At 51.1% G+C, this 20,507-nt stretch overlaps 9 protein-coding genes across 9 annotated transcripts; 4 read left to right on the top strand and 5 right to left on the bottom strand.

The window, feature by feature from the left end:
• Positions 1–4,172: 4,172 nt before the first annotated feature.
• VFPPC_14466 (ribonuclease P/MRP, subunit POP7) lies at positions 4,173–4,711 on the bottom strand (the record flags this gene model as incomplete). The annotated part of the gene is made up of 2 exons (XM_018292235.1): positions 4,173–4,615; positions 4,660–4,711. 2 exons carry the CDS (start codon positions 4,709–4,711, stop codon positions 4,173–4,175), a joined length of 495 nt encoding a protein of 164 aa, XP_018144372.1.
• A 395-nt stretch (positions 4,712–5,106) lies between these two features.
• Positions 5,107–6,149, top strand: VFPPC_14465 (37S ribosomal protein rsm22; the record flags this gene model as incomplete). The annotated part of the gene is made up of 3 exons (XM_018292234.1): positions 5,107–5,172; positions 5,224–5,409; positions 5,454–6,149. The coding sequence occupies 3 exons, from the start codon at positions 5,107–5,109 to the stop codon at positions 6,147–6,149; spliced, it is 948 nt and encodes a 315-aa protein (XP_018144371.1).
• Positions 6,150–6,509: 360 nt separating this feature from the next.
• On the bottom strand, positions 6,510–7,623 carry VFPPC_08714 (NIPSNAP family protein; the record flags this gene model as incomplete). The annotated part of the gene is made up of 2 exons (XM_018287373.1): positions 6,510–6,994; positions 7,053–7,623. The coding sequence occupies 2 exons, from the start codon at positions 7,621–7,623 to the stop codon at positions 6,510–6,512; spliced, it is 1,056 nt and encodes a 351-aa protein (XP_018144370.1).
• A 2,074-nt stretch (positions 7,624–9,697) lies between these two features.
• VFPPC_14464 (serine hydrolase FSH) lies at positions 9,698–10,543 on the top strand (the record flags this gene model as incomplete). The annotated part of the gene is made up of 2 exons (XM_018292233.1): positions 9,698–9,785; positions 9,834–10,543. The coding sequence occupies 2 exons, from the start codon at positions 9,698–9,700 to the stop codon at positions 10,541–10,543; spliced, it is 798 nt and encodes a 265-aa protein (XP_018144369.1).
• Positions 10,544–10,778: 235 nt separating this feature from the next.
• Positions 10,779–12,408, bottom strand: VFPPC_14463 (proteasome regulatory particle subunit; the record flags this gene model as incomplete). The annotated part of the gene is made up of 4 exons (XM_018292232.1): positions 10,779–11,366; positions 11,425–12,144; positions 12,201–12,257; positions 12,325–12,408. The coding sequence occupies 4 exons, from the start codon at positions 12,406–12,408 to the stop codon at positions 10,779–10,781; spliced, it is 1,449 nt and encodes a 482-aa protein (XP_018144368.1).
• A 1,446-nt stretch (positions 12,409–13,854) lies between these two features.
• VFPPC_08713 (alpha-ketoglutarate-dependent sulfonate dioxygenase) lies at positions 13,855–16,028 on the top strand (the record flags this gene model as incomplete). Its single annotated transcript, XM_018287372.1, has 6 exons — positions 13,855–14,260; positions 14,309–14,361; positions 14,415–14,668; positions 14,726–15,194; positions 15,247–15,592; positions 15,640–16,028. The coding sequence occupies 6 exons, from the start codon at positions 13,855–13,857 to the stop codon at positions 16,026–16,028; spliced, it is 1,917 nt and encodes a 638-aa protein (XP_018144367.1).
• Positions 16,029–16,824: 796 nt separating this feature from the next.
• On the bottom strand, positions 16,825–17,722 carry VFPPC_14462 (hypothetical protein; the record flags this gene model as incomplete). The annotated part of the gene is made up of 3 exons (XM_018292231.1): positions 16,825–17,184; positions 17,313–17,446; positions 17,506–17,722. The coding sequence occupies 3 exons, from the start codon at positions 17,720–17,722 to the stop codon at positions 16,825–16,827; spliced, it is 711 nt and encodes a 236-aa protein (XP_018144366.1).
• A 589-nt stretch (positions 17,723–18,311) lies between these two features.
• On the bottom strand, positions 18,312–18,809 carry VFPPC_16135 (hypothetical protein; the record flags this gene model as incomplete). Its single annotated transcript, XM_018293888.1, has 1 exon — positions 18,312–18,809. One exon carries the CDS (start codon positions 18,807–18,809, stop codon positions 18,312–18,314), a length of 498 nt encoding a protein of 165 aa, XP_018144365.1.
• A 1,024-nt stretch (positions 18,810–19,833) lies between these two features.
• Positions 19,834–20,401, top strand: VFPPC_14461 (mitotic spindle biogenesis protein Spc19; the record flags this gene model as incomplete). The annotated part of the gene is made up of 2 exons (XM_018292230.1): positions 19,834–19,989; positions 20,051–20,401. The coding sequence occupies 2 exons, from the start codon at positions 19,834–19,836 to the stop codon at positions 20,399–20,401; spliced, it is 507 nt and encodes a 168-aa protein (XP_018144364.1).
• Between the last annotated feature and the right edge of the window lie 106 nt (positions 20,402–20,507).

Genomic DNA, 20,507 nt, shown 5'->3' with positions numbered 1-20,507 from the left:
GACGCCACCCAACCTCCAAGCTGGGAAGCTCTTGCCTTGCGCGGAGAACAGAGCAAACTTGCTGGTTTTGAGTCTGGACATGCACCAGACGCCCTTGACAGTTGCTGCGCTTCACACCAGACTTCAGTCAACCATCCAAGTCGTTGATTCCACCTCACCAGACGTCTCTTCCACATCAAATCCAACCGACATTTGATGCACACCCAAACATCCTGGAATATCAAACTAGCGCTGCAAGTCCGTTGCTTTTCACATCTCGTCTGCGGAGTTTTTTTTGCGTCTCACTTCACAAACCACTTTTTTGACATCATCCCCTACCACCCACCCGCTCACTCACTGAGCCAACTGTCGTATTACCCAGCTGTCCCGTACGAAACATGGATCAACCAGAGAGCCCGAGACACGCGAGCCTTCCCGCGGCCCGCGGCTGTATGCTTTAGGCTGTCGCTGTATTCATGGCTGTTGTTAAAGGGCGTTCTGCGGGCTGCGTCGACAATCCGGGCGGACGATGTCAACACATTGAGTCCGTGGGATGTTCCCACTGCTTTGAAATCGGCCATCGCCATTCGCCCCCTCGCACGTAATGTCCGTTGGCCCAGGCTTGTCCTGTCATGGGCTGACACGGCGAATCAATAGGAATCAGACACGACCAGGGCAACTCCAACCATTGACACCAGCTTTGCCGCTTACTGAGCCACGGCGAGTTAGCACTGGTCTGCGCGGGTGAATCGGGGCCCGAGCCGGACTTTACGGTGCTCTGAGTGTTTTAGCCTTGATTACCACCCAAGCTACAGGATCCAAGCTCGTCAACCCACTTCGGCCATACATCCATTCACGCCTTGGAACTCCGCCAGATTTGGCCAGAGAACCGTCGGTTTGCAAGATCAAGCATCCTGTAAGGCGAATCCTTTAGGCAAAGTATTTTATCGGAACCGTGAAGCCGATCAACTTTGGCCCTCCGAACTCCCGAGGCATCTCAGATTCCCGTTTGATGCTTCCGTCGTCAGATACAACTTCTCCTGCAAGCCACCTTGCATAAGTGTATCAAATAATCATGCTACCCACCGTCTGAGATTCATGGAACGCCGTGGCGGCCAAAGGTTTGCCCTCCAGCAGATTTGCTCAACGGAGCCGAGTTTGTGCACCGAGGTACCAGGAGCCTGGGGCCACCAGACAATACAGAGGAATGCTGTGGAAGTGCTGGCGATGAGACACAGGTCTTGCTTCGCAAGTTTTAAATGACGTCAATCTTCAACCTACTGGGGTGCTCTGAAGTAATGAGACCAGGTCATGACAGAGAAAACGATGCTGCCATCGCCTTCGACAACGCTTTCACACTGGCTGGAGCAAGCAGGAGCTGGTTGAGCTCTAAACCCCGAAACGCCACTGATACCGTGGGCTGCCCTGTGGCAATGGGCTGTGGATGAAAAACAGCCTTGGCATCCCGGGTGCCAATCTTTGCGGAAAAGTGGGAGATGTGCAAGGCCCATGGACAAAAAGCATTTGCATGTGCATAGATGCACTCTTTCCGGACATATTGGCAAGTGCCGAACGGGGGATTGAATGAGATCGATCTTCGGTTGTCCGTATAGTCGATACAACGGTTTCTATTCACTCTCACCTCACAGGTAGCTTACCATCGTTCATTCTGGTGCCGTTGACACTATACCCATGGAAGCATGTCTTAAGTCCGCGGGTGGACCATCTCCGTCCTGGTTCGGCCGGGCTCCCGATTCAGAGGTTCCGAAAATCCGAACAACTTTGAGCTACTTTGCCGACAAAGCCCAATGCAACAAGGAGTCAAGCCCACTCTCCGAAGCCATATGAGGAATGCAAAGCGGCAGCCAGATGGACTTCAACTTCAATTTCAAGTCCCGCAGATCAAACAGAGGTACTGTTTTCGTGCAAACCAAGAGTTCAAATGCAATGTATTACCATTATGCAACTTGGCGCTGCGGCCCTTGCAAAACGCATGCCGGTCGCCAACTCGCATCTCGGAAACTGCTTTTTAAGGCCGAATTGCATCAACCCTGGGCTTGCGCCTTTATTAATTAGCGTTGCTTTCTGTGCCGCTTTCTGCCCTTCATAATTCATGCACATGTACTGTCACCCAAGGGACAAAAATAAAATGCAGAAGCAGACAAGGCTTAGTGCTGTGACCAGGAGCTGTGATGCGGGCACATCCCAATGGGCCGATATGGCTGACCCTCTCTCCCTCGTCGATTTCGTCCGAACGATCTGCAATGATCCGAAGCATTCGCATTTATGTTGAACCTGAAGTCGTGTTTGCATGAAACGCTTCAAGTTGCACAGGTTGGTGTTACAACATCTTCGGCCGTTGGTCTGGAGTCCCACGAGATAGTCGACAGCCGTTGGCTTCGTGTCATCTTTATTACCCGGAGCCGATGGCGGTGGCTTCTGTGTACGGGCCTGGACAAGACGGTTTCCATGTTGGCAAAACCTTACTGGCCCCTACAGGTACGTGGATTTAAGTTGCTCTTGGAGATCACTCTGCACAGGGTGGTGCTTACATGGCCACTAATGAGCGCCACACATACAGCAAGCAGTCAAAGTCAGCTCCCGACATGACCAGCAGCTGCTGCCACTGCTTCGCTTCGCTGCCTTGAAGAGGGTGACGAGTCTTATGTCAAACAAACCTTCTGCAGGGAATGAGCAGGTAGATTACGCAAAGAGAAAGCCATACGTCGGTGGGGGCCGAAAATGGATGAGATGCATCTGTTGGGGGCCATGGCGGCTAATTCCGACCCTATGGAGAGAGCCGAAACGAGTTGCATCTTGGATCAAATAATGAAAATCGAGCAAAATGTGACATGCGCAATCAAGATTGGCATTCGAGCCTGATTTAGTACCTGGGACCAAAATAAAGACGGCACAAGGGTCATGCTGTACCAACGGCGAGCCTGGTACTTGTCGGCGTTCGGTGACCGGTGCCGCTCCCTGATAGTAGCCTCCGGAAACTAAACTTGACTGGCAAAACTCCATCTGCAAGCCATCTCCACACAGGTGACGGAAGGGGTGACATGTCTGCTCCTCTACAATTGTCTCTGGCCGGATTCTCATTCAGCCCCGTTATTCTGGTTCGGCACGTCACCTCGGAGCAGCTGAACAATCCTCGTGCGCCTAGACACTGCCCCCAAATGAGCTGAGGGATGGTCCTGGCGAAGAGTCTATATTTTGAGGCAAACATGGTGGTTGGTGGCTGTATATTGCTACATTCATATGTTGCTGTGTTGGTCAAGTTGCATATCTAATATGCCGCATGAGCTTGGACACTTGACCAGTCATGCTTGCCGTTGCGACTATGTACAACCTGGACCGGCCCAAATATCCCTAACTCTTTGTCATTGATCAACAAATGTCTCCGGATCAGACAATGCAGCAACTAGAAAAAGCATGACTTGTATTACACCGTACCCCTGGGCGGAAGCTACCAAGCGACACACGCGGGTCGAAGAAATAGCTAGGCCGACAACGAAGACAGATCGGAGAGTATTTCATGCAAGGACTCCCAAAATTGAAAAGATGCCGCCTCGTCGGAGAATTTAGCTGCTTCCTGTGCCTGCCCATTTGTTGCACTCGGCGTTTTTTAACTCCGAGTTGGTCGATGAGGGACAAAGTTGGCGGCAAAAAAGTGCCACTTTCAGCTTCCCACGATGATGGCCCTTGACGACTCCTGATCCATGCGTGAAAATAGCTTCTGTTTTGTCGCATATCCCGTCTCGGCGTCAAGCCTGTTGCGATCGTAGTTACATTATGATGAAACAGCGTGCCGTCATCGCCAGGACTTCGGGGTGTTTGCTTTGTGTAACTGCAGTTACTGCTGGCCCCGAAGTTCATCAGATGCAGAGAAACACGGCTTAGGTCGATTGCAGTGGACAAAAACAGCTGAGCGGTGATGGAGTAGCCGATCAACGGTGAAGAGATGAGACTCTCAAGTCGGTTGCAACAATGAAAATTTGGGACCAGCTTGCCGATTTCCGAGTCGCCGTCTTGCGCACAACATACCGCATTCAGACAATCCGCTCCTCGGCAGAATGGTAGGGTCAGAATGCGGGATATATCCGATTCAGATACTGCCGAAACACTCCTGCTCCCTTGTCATCAACCGCGAAAAGAGGCATCATGTCCCGACATTGAAAACCGAGCTTGGCTCACTTCAACGTGATAACCACCTCCAGACAGCTCACTTTCCTGACCCTGCTCGTATCATCCCCTTTCCCATCTTCAACAACTACATCGTCTACCGTCCCAACCGTCTTGGTCCGCAGGCGCACGTCACAGTCCCCTTCTTGCTCAAACCAACCGGCCAGGCGCGCGGTCTTGTCGATAGCCTTGCCTGTGCCCATGATAGTGACTACCATTGGCGTAGTGTTCCCCTGAACGGTGTTGGTGCTGCGCTGTAGAGCCTCTACGCGTGAGTGAAGAGATGCGTGTTTAGGTGCTGCTGCCGTGGTGCGGAGAGATCTAGTGAGATGTTTGCGTACGCGCTTGACTGCGGAGATGAAGGGGGTATGTGAGGATATATATATGGTAGGAGATTTAGAGGATGCTTGGAGTTGAGGTTTATTCAGGGGACGCTTTTGAATCTTGGAGCCTGGGTGTGTTAGGTCATGTTGCCAACGATGTGAATATGCTTACCTTGTGAGATGGGGGGAAGTTTCGTGTGCGGTTCCGAAGGTGCCTTGGCCATGATGTGCAGACAGCAGTACTGTAAATATTCCCTGTACTCGTATCTTGATAAACCACTCTGTATTATTTCCCCCGAACGACGAATGCTGTGCTCAAATCGCAGATCCGTGAGTTTCTTGACTTGGAAAAAAAGGTGAGTGTCAAGTTAGAGTTTAGCTCCCCACTATTGCACCTGCACCTGCGTCTGCACCTGCCAGCAGACGAACCAGACTCAGCTGGCCCCCACTGTACACTGTCGCGACGTCACTTCACCCTCAACTCAACTTCAGTCAAACTCTCGCCCTCAAAGCTCTCAACACCTAGCTATGGCACAGCTACATCCCATCTTATAGACCAAACCAAGTATCACACCCTCGTCGCCAGCCCTCCCCACAGCTACCCCCAAAACCAAACGCCATGACCCTCGAAGTCTGGCCACACATCTCCCCCGAGGAGCTACAAATAAAGGCCGCCGAATCTCTCGTCCGTCTCCCCCATCCCCATCCTCCCAACCACTATTAACAACCCCTTCAGGACCGCGAACTCCAATGGATAACCCAAGAAACAATAACCCTCTGCCACGAGCTCAAGCACGGCATAGAAGACTGCTACGCGCTCCTCGCGCCCATCGACCCCGGCAGCACCCTCGTCATGAGCACCCACCGCAACGAGAAAGTAAAAGGAACAATAACCCGCGTAGGAACCCGCCTCGTGAAAGGAGTACGTTCTCATACATACATTCCACTATACAAACTGACAAACAGACTCTCAACCTCCAACTACGAACCCTCCCCCCACAGCAAATACACCTCTCGGCCCTCGAGCCCATCCACATCCGCCCCCTCGACACGATACACACCCGTCTCACACAGGCCATCGACCTCCTCGGCCTCCTGCTAAGCAGCAACCCCTCCGCAGAGAGCATCGCCTCCGCGCTCACCGCACTCGCAGAATGTCTATCCGAATCCGCAGCCCTGCTTAGGGGTTCAACGACCAGTGAACCCGATGCAGCGTGGCAGACGAGCTCGTGTCCCGCGCACCACTTTTCGCCGGCGTTACCGGAGGGATTGAGCTTTTACATGACGCTACAGGAGAGTAGTTTGGTGTTGTGGCTGCGGTCGTTGGAGCCGGCTGATGCGCCGGTTAATTTTGGCATGAAGCTGGGGCTGGCGATTGGGACGGTGAGGAGGCTGGAGCATGATGAGATGGATACGGTGTTTAGGTTTAATCCTGATGGGGATGGGGGCTGTGAACCAAAGAGGGGTGGATTAGAGGGTAGACTGGGTGGCAGGAAAGATAGGACGGCGGATGTACTTGTCAGGGAAAAGGTGAGGATAGAAAGTGCTGATCCGAGCTTGATCTCGTTGTATTCCAAGTTGGGCTTCTTGAGCCACATGTTGAGTCAGGCGAGGTATAATTTGGCGGCAGTCATGGGTGTGGATTTGGATATGGATAGCTAGACAGGGACGGTTGTGTATTTTAAATATTTCAAGCTAGCGGCATGGCGTTGCATTGGATACCCTTCGGAGTTGCATATAGTTCAATCAAAGTGCAAACTTGCACACATAGAAATGAAAACACCCGTGACAACAGAAACTTTCAAGTCTTCAATGCTCAATACATTCAGTATATCTTCTACCAAGAGGTCTTGACTGATGATACATGTGGTGGTCCACCGACGCCAGTGACAAATGAAATGAATAATGCTTCTGCAGGACAAAATGCAGCCACAACCTCTGGTTCTCATAAAACAATCTCCCCGTCATCCACGCTTCCATCTCATCCCGTCTACCATGCGGACGATTGTAGAAATACCTCTACTATGCCACGGGCGACCAGGGCATGGGAATCAGGATTCGTGACTTCATGCTCTGAATCAGTGGCACCGTCTTGTGAACTGTGTCACTCCATCCCTCGACAGACCAACTCTTCTCCCGACGCTCTCGACGTTCCTCCAGGTTGGCAAACTGCCACAGGTGGTGAACAGTGTTGAGTTCGCCGATTTGAACGAACCACGCGCCGACGCCTTCCATCACCTCTCGTCGAGCCTTCAGGCCCCGTCGCCAGTGTGTCTCCCACTCGAGCAGGTTTCCGGGATGTAGAGTATACGAGCGAAGCTCAAAGATGCCGCCCAGCTGTCGCGGTGGCGTCGTGGGCCAGAAAGAGAACTCTTGCATGAGCGAAATCTTCTTAGAATTGATCAACAGCTTCAGCTTGCTGTCGAAATCCGCAAATTCGGGGTGGTGGGTGATGGAGTATCGAGATTGATGGTAACCCTCGTACTTTTGGTATTCCCAAATATGCACTGCCAACACACATTAGCTTCTCCTCGGTCTCAGATCAAATTCATTCTCAAATCTTACCAAAGGTGTCACAGTCGCCTACTTCGGTTCGCCAACTGCCGACGAGATGCACCTTGTTTTCAGGAGCATTGGCAATCTTTGGGTAATACTGGCCAACAAGCTCCATGTACTCGTCTACCTTCCCGGGCTTCACCTCGTGGAAGACAATAGAGTGGACGTATTTGCCGCGGGCCAGCACCTGACTGAAGCTGGCCTCGATCTGAGCCTCCATCTCCCTGCCCTCCTTGGTACCGTAAATGAGATTAGACAGAGGGCCAGACTTGCGCTCAGTCTCTTGTTTGTTCGCTTGGGCGGTTGCTCCTACATCAGTTTTGGATGAGCCTTGGCCCGACATCTCGGACGCGGAAGAATTGGCAGATAACGCACGTGCTCCCCGTTCTCTCTGTGCCTCCACCAGCTTCTCTCGGAACTCGTGCTGCTTCCTGTTGAAAGAATCGATTTGTGCCCTGGAAGGGTTGATGTCTCCCATCGAAGGAGTCTTGGACTGCACGACGGCCGTGGTGCTGAGAGGCCTCACAGCACCATGCGGGGCTACCGCAGCGGCTCGACGATGAAGGGTTCGTGACAGCATGGCGAGGGGAGGTGATGGGTGTGTCGAAAAGAAGTTCAAGAAGCAGCAAGTTTCAAGAGGTGGAACACCACTGAAGCTTGACAAGGTAGGGTGTTGAGGTCGGGAAATGAAGAAAGAGACCAGACCCTCAACAGAATCCCCAAGCTCGAGACTCCCCGTGACAAAGGGCAAGAGCCAAGAAACGGAAGAGGAGTGTCGGTTCGGAGAAGCAGCAAAGCAGTTTGGAGAGAAGTATGGCGGCACCAGAGCAGAAGGAGCCTTGTGGTCTGTGTCTGTCTGTGTCAATGAGCGTGAGTGTGTCTGCAGCAAACGTCGTCTCAGTCCGAAAGCTGTTGGAATGGAGGGCAGCCTCGACCGTCGATTGGATGCACGGCACAGGTACGTTGCAGCAATGCCTCTCACCCCGCACTTTGCTGGTTGGAGTTAACGGAGGAAAATTGTCTTGATCAGACAGGGGACGCGTGAGTGTTACAATAGCTCAATGCTGATTGATTGAGCAAATTAGGTGCGTTTGGCGAGGAGGTGAGCCTGATGATATGTGATCTGTCTTTTGACGAGAAGCGAAATGCTGCGGGAATGGAGTCACTAAGATTGGCTCCTCTTGCAGACGAGCACCGATTGAAGCTCCTGGAGCTCATGATGTCACATGGCCTAGCCATTGGATCACGTGAATCTCCGCGTTTGCTGCGGAGCAGGTACCTGTGAACCCGGAGAAACAGAATATGCGTTTTCCGAAACGGGTTCCTGGCGTTGGGGACAGCAGACTGTTATTGGTTGCCTGAGGCTGAAACTCATCGGCTCAAACCGCGGGAGAGAGCTCTGCTGGATGGGCCATCGAAAAAGGCTCGTTTTGAAGACTTCACCACGAGCACACTCTCCATCATATCAATCCCTTCCGATCCCTCGAGATACCCACGAATACCGCAATCATGTCTTGGCTCGGCGTCGCTCCCTTCAAGAAGTTCCCGGCTCCTTTCCGTACGTCAATTCCGGCTGTTCAATTGAGGCGACCGATGCCTCCGACGACACAGTTTCCCCCTCGATCAGTTCAATGCTAACATGTTGATCACCAACAGTGAAGCCGATGTGGCCTTTCTTCGCTGCCGGTACGTGCCCAATCGATTTTTGACAACGTCGTCTCGTGTTTCCGACCGGTCTCGTTGCTCTGGATGGTGGTTAACTTTTGATACAGGTTTGGTCATTGCCTACGGTGTCAACTCTGCCCAAAACGCCATGATGGCTTGTATGCACTTCCCACGCCTGCAATCACAAAATCACCGCACGCCATACTAACAACTCACCAGCCGATGAGTGGAAGAACGACCCCCGCAACCCCAACGCCAAGTCTGGCGGCCACTAAGTCGATTTGGAGGATGAAGGGGGGAGGAAGGAACGGCTTGTGTCAATGAAAGCGAATCATAGTCTGGTCGAATCGAGCAAAAGATGCGCCAGACGTTTTATCTGGGGTGATATTGTATCATAGACTCGCATCCGGGGACTTAATAGACCTTGTGCATCAACTTCAACTCCGAACTAAGACGATCCGCATGTGGGAAACCACGAGGACTCTGGGGAGGTGTACTTTGCCGACCCGTTAGTGTTATCAATTTCATATGTGGACTTGTATCTTTGTTTCATAGAGGAGTGATTCATACTAGGTGCCTGGGTGTGTACTAGGGACTACACCAGGTATCTCAATCCACGGGGCCAGCCCGGCCAGTTCATAAGCTACACCACCCATTAGATTGCAAACCAGTGAACCAAATACGTCTTCAAAATTATCCAATTTCCTAATTCACCGTTGCCATAATGCAAACTCCGGGTCATTTGTCCTCAACTCCCACCAACAACGTTGTTCGGTATTCGGCCTGTTCGCCGGCTGACGCATCCTCGGAAGTGACAAATCCACCCACCAACTCCCAACTCACACTCACCCAGACTTTTCAACAACCTCAAACCCGCGCGCATTATATCACAAACTCATACATAGATGTCCATTCTCTCAACCACCATAACGCGACCTAGAATATTTCGCCTCCGCCCCATTCCAACCCCGTATAGAATCTCCCGCACAATGACCGCATCAACCGACTCCAACAGCCCATCCCAGGCGCCCCAAAACCCCAACGCAAAGACAGACGTCAAGATCCTCATGCTACACGGTATGTAACTCAGCACACCTCGTCCTCCCATAATACTCACACCACCAGGCTACACACAATCCGGGCCCCTCTTCCGCGCCAAAACCCGCGCCCTAGAAAAACTCCTCGCAAAAGTCCTATCCCCGCTATCTCTCTCCCCCGTGCTCATCTATCCCACTGGCCCTACCCGCCTCCTACCGCAAGACATGCCCTTCTACACGCCCAATCCAGACCAGCAAGACGACTACCAGCCCGACACGTGGGCCTGGTGGCGCAAGGACGACGGCTCAGGCGAATACCGGTATCTAGAGAGAGGCATGGAGACGATTGCAGATGCTATCCGGGAGGCAGGTGGTGTAGATGGCGTTTGCGGATTCAGTCAGGGCGGCGCTGCGACGGGTCTTATAGCCGCGGCGTTGGAACCAGAGCGCGCTGTTCCTGAGGGTTCGGCGGGAGAATGGGTGCGGAAGCTGAGGGAGGCGAATGGAGGGAAGCCGGCCAAGTTTGCGGTGTCGTATTCTGGGTTTTGGGCGACGCCGGAATCGTTGCAGTTTTTGTATAAGCCGCATATTACGACGCCATTTTTGCATTATATTGGGAGTTTGGATACGGTTGTGGAAGAGAGCAGGAGTCAGGCTTTGATTGATAGTTGTGAGTTTGCGACAAAGATGGTACATCCGGGTGGTCATCATGTTCCTGTGTCGAAGGAGTGGGTTATGCCGTTGGCGGGATTTATTAAGCAGCATGTTTATGATACGGCGCCAAAGGCAGGGTTATGATATGATGGTTCATGCATAGACGTTGTGGGTTCTTAGAGGTACATAGACGATATAGAAGATCCAGAGGCCAAACCGATTTTGATGTTACATTATATTGCCCTCCATGCGTGAGGACCGTCTAAATCTGTACAAGCGTAGCCGTTTTGACTATCCAGCTCCGACGACCTATTGCGCCTCCTGTATAAACTCCCCGCAAATCCCCCCTATCTACAACTTCATAGATCCCAAACCTTGTCTATTTTGTATTCGTGGGTTGAATTCGTGCCATCATCTCTTCCTTCGTGATCAAGTGGTCAATTCTCTCCAATAGCCCCAGAAGACTCTTCATGTTATGGCTCCATTCGTTCAGAACGTCATCCGCACCTCTAGGCTTAGCAAAGCTGACAATTCGGGCAGGTCGATCAATCTTAGCATAAACCGTCTTTGAGGTCACCAGCTCGCTGATATATTTTTCAGTTTCGTTCTCAGCCAAGTCGAGTAACTCGGTCAAACGACCCATGCGAATTCTAGTATAGTACTTGGCCACGACACGGACGTTGTGTTCAATGACACGCTTTCGCAAGTCCTCCCATCGTTGATGAGCTTTTTCATCTGAAGACTGGCCAGACTGTGCATCGAACACATCTGTGCTGCACAGGTGAGGGCCAAATTTCTTGGCAATTTCTGGCCACCGCATCAACTCGTGGACGGTGAACAGCCGCAGAAGTTCGGCATCCAGAGAGACTTGGGAGTTTCGTGTGTCTTTGAAAATTCGATGAAGCAGATCATTCTGCTCATTATCATAGGGCGAAAGAATGACGAAATAGATGATGCGTTGAAGAACCTGATGGACCGTCAGTATAAAAGTAAGGCAGAAGCGTTGACATGTTGATTGGACATACCGGGTGAAGCTTGGCAGGATCTTCCTCTACTGCTTCAGTATCGAGTACTTGTCGGTAGTTCTTGCACACATCTAGATATTTATCATCGTGTTTCGCGAGGCTGATTTGTTGTTCGTAGTAGCGCAGCTTCAGGTCTGTGGTATCGTCTTCTACCTCCTCTGGAACTTCCTCACCCCGTGCCTTCTTCTTCTCTCGTTCTTTCTGTTCCTTTTCCAGCTGCTCGGCAGTCTTCTTGGGCTTGCGGGCCAAGTATCTTGTGCTGATCTTGCGGCCAAGAATGCCGGCTTGTGTCCAATCCCCGCTCTCAATGCACAATGCAACTTGCGCAAGAATAAACTCAGTCTTTTCCCTTCGGTCCATAGAACCAAATGTCTCGACCTGCAACTCGCACAAGATCTCCGTAGCGGCCTTCAAGTCTCCCTGCTCCTTCTTGATGTCAGAGAGGATCTTGGTCACGCGGGCTCGTTCGACCTCAACAAAGATCTTTCCCTCTGTGACGGTTCGTAGCGTCTCGATAACTGAGAGCTTCGTTTTCAGATCGGGGCTTTCGTCGAGGAAGCCAACCACTGTCTGTACCATCTTTGTGATGGCCTGCTTGAGTTGGCTATGCTTCTTGGAAAGTACGAGAGTCTGCTCGTTCATCAAGCTCCAGTCGCCGGCATTTTTGCAGAGCGTCACGATAGCAACCAATAACCGTGATGTTGATGCTAAATCCGAGGCCTATCCTTTGATTAGTCTCGATTGTTGTGGCAGGTCGAGTAGAAATCAATGTTTACCTGTCGAGTCTGCTTCTCAAGGGCGACGAGCTTCTCGATTGCTCCTTGAAGGTTGGTCTAAAGACAACAGTCAGCTTCATGTATCCATATGCAATCCTTCATCTTTTTGTAGTTGGAGCTGTACCTTTGCCAAGGTTTCAGCTTCCGGGAGCTGCTGGTCGACCTCCTTCGTGAAGTCCTTCTCAGGCTTCAGCGTGGCTTCAGACATGGTTGCGGTACTGTCTGTACTCTTCGCAGCTCCAAATGGGATGTGAAAGGTGAAACAGAGCTGTATGAGGTTGGAATGCTATCGCAAGTTTGGGCGTTGTGTATCCCGGTTGACGTCGCCTGTGCTGGTGATGCTTGGCTGCTTGTCGGAGCTGGTCAATTCGAGACTCAAGAGGCGGCACGCAACGCAAGAGGCTCCTGCCTATGGCTCACTCACTGACGCTGGCTGTGGGAGCTGCACAGGCAGCTGGAAAATCGTAAGCCCGACCCACCGCCCAGCTTCCATCGGTATTAGTCAGGTGATCTCAGTGGTGGTCCATGCCCACCAGTCCGGGACTGTGAAGCCCACCAACGTTGTCATCCAGCCCAAGAGTGAGCACAGATGAACCCGTGTCCGACTTTCTGGTATTGCCACCAGCCTGTTCCTGTTCAAGTGGTTATTCCCACATGGCTTGCCACATGGCCAACTTCTCACAGCACCGGCGTTGTGTTAGCGTTGGCGGCCAGGAGAATACCAACAAATTATCGCGGGATGCAGCACCGACATAAATGCAACTTCTGAGTAGCTTGGATTGAACGAGCCAACCCAACGAGCACCAGCGGATCGAATCCTACGCACTTCATCCCTCCGGCCAACACACTGTCGCCCCGCCATGTGATGCGATGCCGTGATGAAAACAGAAATCCATTCCGCCCTCAGTGGTATTTGTTACGATGGATAAGTCGGTAAAATCTGTCCAAGATTCCTCTCAGCCTCTATTGCAATTTCAACCCGTGAAGAGTGCCTTAATGAGCATTAATTGGTATCGTTTTGCCGTGTCAGCAGAGTCTCATTAGCTTTGTTAGAACAAGGCCCGGTAACTTTCGTATCAGCAGCCCCAGACGACCTTCAACTTGAGATGTTTCCTTGACGGATCTGCAAGCTACCCAGGTCAGAGGGAGCCATGGATGGAGACTAGCACAGCACTATCGAAGAAAGCAGCTTGCCTGTTGGTTCGCTATTCTTCGTTCCCGTGTGGAGAATGCAAACGCCTGTCATCCTTTGAAGCATTTCAGACTTACACACCATCGGAACGCAGCCGGTGCAGTAGCAGTTGCATCCACGATGCACGAGGGTATGCAGCCAAGTTCGCCATTTCACACAGAATTGCCAACTATTATGTACCTCGACAAGCTATCGCCTCTCCGCTTATGCATACTCCCATCAGAATTGACCAGAATGAAGGATCTCAATCCTTGTCCTTCCATCACGGCCCCTTTATCGAGGAAATGTACATAGTAGTGCGAGAAACCAAATTCCATCCTACCGAACCCATCTGTTCTGTGCAACCTGCTCGCTTCCAACACGGGATGGCTTTTTTATTAAGTTTGTAGAATTTTCAAATGACCTTATAACAAGAGGATGAACGACGCGGCTGTCTCCTCCAGAGGAGCTCCCAGTGGCATCATGACCTCGCAGGAGCTTGTCAACAAGTTGCAGTCTCTCGATCTATCCACCACAGCATCGACAACGCCGGACACTGCCTCTTTGTTGGCTCATTTGCGGCTACTCCTCACGTTTGAGAAACTCAAACAACAAATTGGCTTCACAGATGGCCTGTGGGATATATGGGACAATCGAGCAGCATCAGCTGACAACTCGTTGGAGGTCCTTGTAAAGCTTCGCGAGAAGCGGTGGGCCATTTACATCGCTCGGGCAGTCGACCGGTATGAGGAATGGTGGAATAGTTTACCTCACGATATGCTGTTCGAGAAGGACATGATGCGTGGAACAGAATGTCGCCCAGAAAAGTATGTCAAGTTTATGGATGCAAAGCCGATTCCCTGGAAGATGGAGATGCTGCCACCAATTGGTAAGCCAGGTTTGACATTATCAAACGCGTGAATGCTGAACTGGATAGATGTATTGTTAATCTGGCATTCACACATGCTGAATCCAAGAGTATACCTGGAAGTATGAGCTAGTGACCGCTTCTAGAAAATATTCTCACAGCTGATGCGGAGCAGGACTGTCTTCGATACGGGCTCGGGGGTCTTTGGGTTAGCGGAATGCCTTGGCAACTCGTCAATGCCACCATTGACCGAACATTTACGTATTCAGTCAACAAAGAATGCAAGTGTGGTTGGACAAGGAGAACAGAGCGGCAGTGGGATAACACCAAGGATCCTCTGCAGAAACTCGTAGACTGCCGTGGCTGTGACGAGGAATTTGCTATCCCTTGGACAACTTGTGGGCTGCCAAAGGACTACAATGGACAAGAGTATGTCAACAACCATCACGCAACTCGGGTGGTCTGCTCATGTTAACGTGTTCGCAGACGCCCCGGTCTTGCTGGAGAAGGATATGGTGACGGCCAACTAAGCCAACGCTGTCCAAGTTGCCAATTCAAACTATCACACGATGCCCTTCGACTCGAGAAATTCCGCGATGACATCTGTCATCTAGTAAAAGAAGGGGTGGTGCTACCTGGAGCCGTGCTAGACCGTCATTCTGGTCTACCAGGACTGCTCTCTGACAAGACCGACAGCCGCTTATTTCCCAGCTTTCTCATCAAAAAGATATCCACAGAACTATCACAGCAATTAAGACCTACTGCAAGTCGTAAAACAACCATGGCCACAGTTCGGGACAAAGTAGCCAGTCTTTTATCAGACCAAATTCCATCAGAGGCGCAGCACTACGCAAAGAGTATGCTGAGTAGATACTGGCAAAACTCGACATTTTCTGGCCTCGACTTGCACGGTGCTACGATGCGACTAGCGATTTTCACACAGAACGCAACGAGAGTGAGTTTTCTATACGGCTCCCACATCGACCATACGAATCTAACACTACCAGATCAATTGGCTCGAGAAGAGATCTGGTTCTACTAGAGTGGACCTGCTCTCGACCAGATACGCACGTTTCATGGACTTGCAAGCTGCTCACCCCGATCGTGTTGCGATTCCCACAGTAGACATTGACTTGGCGTGGCATACACACATCTTGGGTCCAAGGAGCTACGCAGCATGGACAGTGAAGAAAATGGGTTCCATCTTAGATCATACTGATAACATGGACGAAACTCTGCTAAGCACTTCTTTTGAATGGACATGCCAGGCTTATATGGCCAAGTACTCGGCTCCATACTCGGAGTGCATATGCTGGTACTGCGAAAGCGTTAGAACGCTGAATGATGAGAACAGTACGTTTTGCGCCTTTATGCATCTTCACAACAGCTAACCCACAAAGAGCTAGAAGTACTACACTCATCCAGTGCCCAAAGAAACTCTTCTCCTTCCATCCACATATCCTCTCACCCTGCTGTGAAAACCATCGAAACTCCCCAGGACCAAGAAGCAGCCCATCAGCGAAGTCACGAGCATTGGACACAACTCCTCGAGGCTTATGCCAAGGCCCAAAGGAAGGCAATCAACTCCGCTCAGGGACCAGATCGAATGGGTCGACGAGGAGCAGACGTGTTCAAGTTCTGGGGAAAGAATTTCCAGCTTGAGAGTCCGGCGGTTAGTGCCCTGGGTGTGGTGGCAATGGGTGTCATGTATGCTGTTCCTCCGGGCGTAGTGCAGAGTATGGGCCTGAATATTGAAGATGATGAGGAAGAGGATAGTGATTCTGAGTAGATTACGAAGTAGACTTCTCCCTTGTATAAATGAGGTTTTGACTCCAAGCTAGCAGACGTCTATTTAAAGTCAACATAAAACCGCTCTTGGTTCGAAGAATGTGTAATGATTCTGGTTGGGCTTCATAGTTACGTCCAGCCCGCGTCAGCCGTGCACACGTGGCTTCTTTAAAACTCCAGGTGGCAATACCTAACCTTATTTAGGGGTCCGTTTGATGAAAATGGTTTGAACGTCTTGTACTTGCTGTTGGCTCCTAAAGTCGGGGGAGTTGATCTTACCCTACACCAGTGCCGTCAGTCGGTGGCGCTCCCTTAAATATCCAAACCAGTGGTGTTTATTCTGCTGATTAGGCATCTCCATGGCCTGATCATAATTGAAGATGTCCCTCTAATGCTTGTCACATGGCGGGCGTATGGGTGGCTAATTGTGTACCACGGTACGGCTCTTGATACATGCACATCGTCACTTGGCAACTATAACCAACTATTCCAGCATAAATCTGATTCAATTCCAAAGTTGAACTGCCAGTGTCACAATGTTTTGCTAAATCTTGAAGCAAGCATTGAGACCCTCCAATCATCAGGTATTCTTTATACATGTCCATCAATTCCCAAACACCGATTTCCCTTGTTTTTTTACCCCAATGCATACCAACATAAAAAATTGCCAAATGAATAGTACATACGCACTCATGCCCTATAGACTCTTGTTTCCGTCTCTACCGTCAAGACCTCGAGGTATTATAGTTAATGCAAGCGCCTCCTTTTATTCTATGCAACCAAAATGTGCGTGCCAGCTATACAGGTGATTGCAGAGCTGATCTGTCGCCACGGCCAACAGGCTCCACGACTGTGTCGTCATCCTTCCAGAGTTCTCCAGTAGTGATGTCTTGCTCTTCAGGCGGGTGAGTGATGAGCCAGATACTAGGTTTTGACTTGACGCCTTCTTCGGACTCCGTGACTGTCTGCACCGTGATGGCAGAATCAACAGAGTTGTTCCGGCTCACATCCTGGTGTGGAGTGGCGTCCTCCTTTGCTCGTTTTTCTCGTTTCCGCCGACGATATGCAAGGTATATCGACAAACATATGGCGTAGAGAACTAGGAGACAGACAACAACGATGATGATAGGTGCTGCCCAATGCAAACGGGGCCTAGACTTGAGCACGTTGTCGTTAGGCATATGAAGAGTTTGGTATCTTGAATATTGTGCATGGATGGATAGAATTAGACGCAGCATATGCGATAAGATGCCACGCCAAGTGAAGAATATAGAGATAGACTTACTTCTTCTTTTGGGATCCAGGGAGGAGAAAGAGTCCAGTTTCGATGGACATGTTGGCCGTTGGTAAGCCAGACGGCGTACAGTTCATTCTCCAATGCCTCTGGTGTCCACACACAAGATGCGTCTTCCATGGAATCTATCACACCACTCTATCAGTGAGTTGAAACGTTCAAGGGAATAAGCCAGGGTACACACCAGTTAAGTTGGCTACCAAGTCGTAAACAACAACGCCATCAGCAGGATAGGAAACCTTGAAGAGTCCCAGCTCAGCGCCATACTTGACCAACGATTGATTCCATTTCAGAGTGAAAGGGTTTCCGTTGGATATGCTGTCGTTCCATTCTTCGTTAAGGAATCGCAAGCCATGATCATGGACACCATAGGCAGCTGCAGCTGCCGGCAGGTGAGCCATGCGAAAATTTGGGGATAATATCCCAGTTGGGGATGGTGGCAGCCGTGGATAGTGGCCACGAGCTCAGGTGCATACATACTCACCCACAAGAGAAACAACCCACACAAGAGCTTGCCTGCCTGTAGACAACGGCCAGAAAGACAAAGACCGGCGGGCACTCCGCATTATATGGGTAAAATCTCTGGGGTTTGGGTGGGCTGGTAAGTGCATGGGGGGATGGGTGAAGGTCTCACTCGGCAAGGGAGGATTGGCTGCATCATTGGGTCATAACATGCTTGGGAGGCGTATCCTCCCACGACCAATCTCACGATGCACCGCCTTGATGTGCTGACGAGTGGCCATTAGCCCAAATCGGTCACGATGGCTTCATGTGCCGCAGCCGGGGAGACCGCACCCAAGCAGCTGGCATGCTGCGTTACATGCCTTGTCAACACGATGCTCGGTCAAGTGACAAACGACGCAGCGATTGTTGAGCTTATGCCAGAGACATGGTCCGGCGACAATTACCAGAGGCGATGACGATGATGAAGAAGCGATGCACCGGGAATACGGTTGAGAGATCTGACATATATAGAAGCAGGACAGTCAGTTAATTATAACTCAAGGCATCTGCAAGAGATCTCGGTATCGAATAAGATGTTGCACCAAAACGTGGGTATGTCTGTGTATCTTCCTGTTCCATGGGGGGAAGGCATCCCGGCCTTACTGAAGGTGACAACCTGTCTAGGAGGATGGTGGACAGGCTGTGGCGAGGAGACAGCTGGGCCAACAAAAAAAAGAGGGTGGCCGGCAAGTCATCATCGTAAAAGCAAAGATCTGGCATGCATTTGACAGCATTCCAGTGCAAATAAGCTCGTGTAGATGGTGAGACATAGAAGAAGGCGAGAAGAGTGGTGGAGAGTTGAGCTTTGAGGTTGTTACTGCGATTAGTCATCCGGCCGTGGGCAACACGAGTTCCCGCACGCTGAATCCTGAGGAAATCCTTTGCAACAGTTGAGATGCATGACCAAGTGTCAACTATGACAAGTTGGACATGTTGGGCATTCAAGAAGAATATGGATGAACCGGTGAAAGACGGTTGAACCATATTCGCCGACAAGTGTCGCTTCGAGGTCGATTGCTGCCATCGGGTGAATCTTCCACACCATCGCAAAGTCCGAGACAGGGTCGTGGCCGTGGATTAGCTCGCTCAAGATACCCAAATCCTTGTTTCCAAAGCCCTATCCTATTGGGATATATTTAATATAGTGAAGGGTGGAAGGACTCACACTGAATGATTATCTCAATGTTAGTTCGCAAAGTTGGGGCGCTGATGCGGGCACATATGATGATGGAAATTGAAAAGAATTCAATGTTCCTCTGGCAAGCTGACACCCTGCCCGAGGTGTGGATGCCAACGGAATACAGCAAAATGAAACAGAACCCCTTCTGTGTTTAAGCGGTTCCTCAGTCACGACGTACAAGATGAAATGCAGATCTCTACCAGAGTGCGGAGTACTTCAAGAGTAGATGCAGATGCCATGAAGCTCTCAACATTTATCATGCGTGTGCCTCTGATTGCCAACCTCTTGCTCGCTCACACCTGCCTCGTAGATGCAGCATCACCAGCACCCCGCGACCGAGTCCCCCCGGCCATCGCAGTGCCTGGCAAGGCCTCAGGAACGAGAAAGAACTGAAATAGGCAAGTGGGACCCTGTTTGTGGCGCTAACGGTGGGCCCTGGCTGCCACCTATCGCAAGCTGGTCAAGCGTCAACTGGTCTGTTCTTTTTGAGACGCGCTGTTGTGCCTCGACCAGCGCTCCACTCGAGCTCGACTCAACAACCACAACAACATTTGAAGCATCGTGAGTTTTTGGCCGCCCTCCCCCAGCCGGCCCCTTCGCTGTGCCCCTGCGCAGCTGTCTTATTGCGACGAGACAAAAGTCCGCATTCTTGGTGCATTTGCGGTCTTCGCGATTTTACGTACGAGCTACAACACACTGCTATTTCTCACGATCCTCCGACTTGTGGTATCCGTCGCGGCAACGAAATCAACACCCAGCGCAGGACATCGTGAGCCCTCTGCGTTCGAGACGTCTCCGAGAGTCCCCCTGCCACCGCCCCCTTCAGAAATGGCCACGACGGCCTCCGCCCCCGGTCCGGCATCATATGCCGACTGCGTCTCATCGTTGCGCAGCTCCCTCAGGTTTCTTGAATCGTCGGTAGAGACGCTGGATGGCGGTGTATCCGACTTTCCACGACTCATCAAGGTTTTGAAGACTGTCAGAGTATGTGCAACACATTGAAAGCTTGTTCTTGGCTGCAATCCTGACGATGCAAACCCAATAGCACTACGAACTTATTCCACAAACAACGCTTGCTACTGCTGAAGCCTCACTCCGAGACGAGATCGGACCGTACATTGCACTCTTACTTTCTCGAGCTGACGCACAAATTGAACGACAAGAACGACGAATTGAAACTCTCAAGGCTCGAGCAGAACTTCAACAGGGCCGTCTTTCCCGACCCGAAGACGGCGATAAAAAGACGGCGGCCAAGGGTCGCAAATTGACCGGGGAAGACAAGCTAAGAGCACGCATTGTTCGCCAACGCAAAGAAGCGCTCCGCTATGGAGTGGAACGGCTAGAACTTGAGGTTCTACAAAAAGAACGGGAATTGCGGAAGCGACTTGACACATAATGGCCAGTAGTTACGATGACTAGTAGTCTAGCCTACTTCTTTGTGATGGCCGACGATGGGACGATAATCATGCCAGCCTGGCGAGTGGCCATGTGCAGGTGCCCCT

This window comes from Pochonia chlamydosporia, chromosome 4 (genome assembly GCF_001653235.2).
Source record: "Pochonia chlamydosporia 170 chromosome 4, whole genome shotgun sequence".
Taxonomy (NCBI): Eukaryota; Fungi; Ascomycota; class Sordariomycetes; order Hypocreales; family Clavicipitaceae; genus Pochonia; species Pochonia chlamydosporia.
This window is presented reverse-complemented; position numbering and strand designations above follow the sequence as displayed.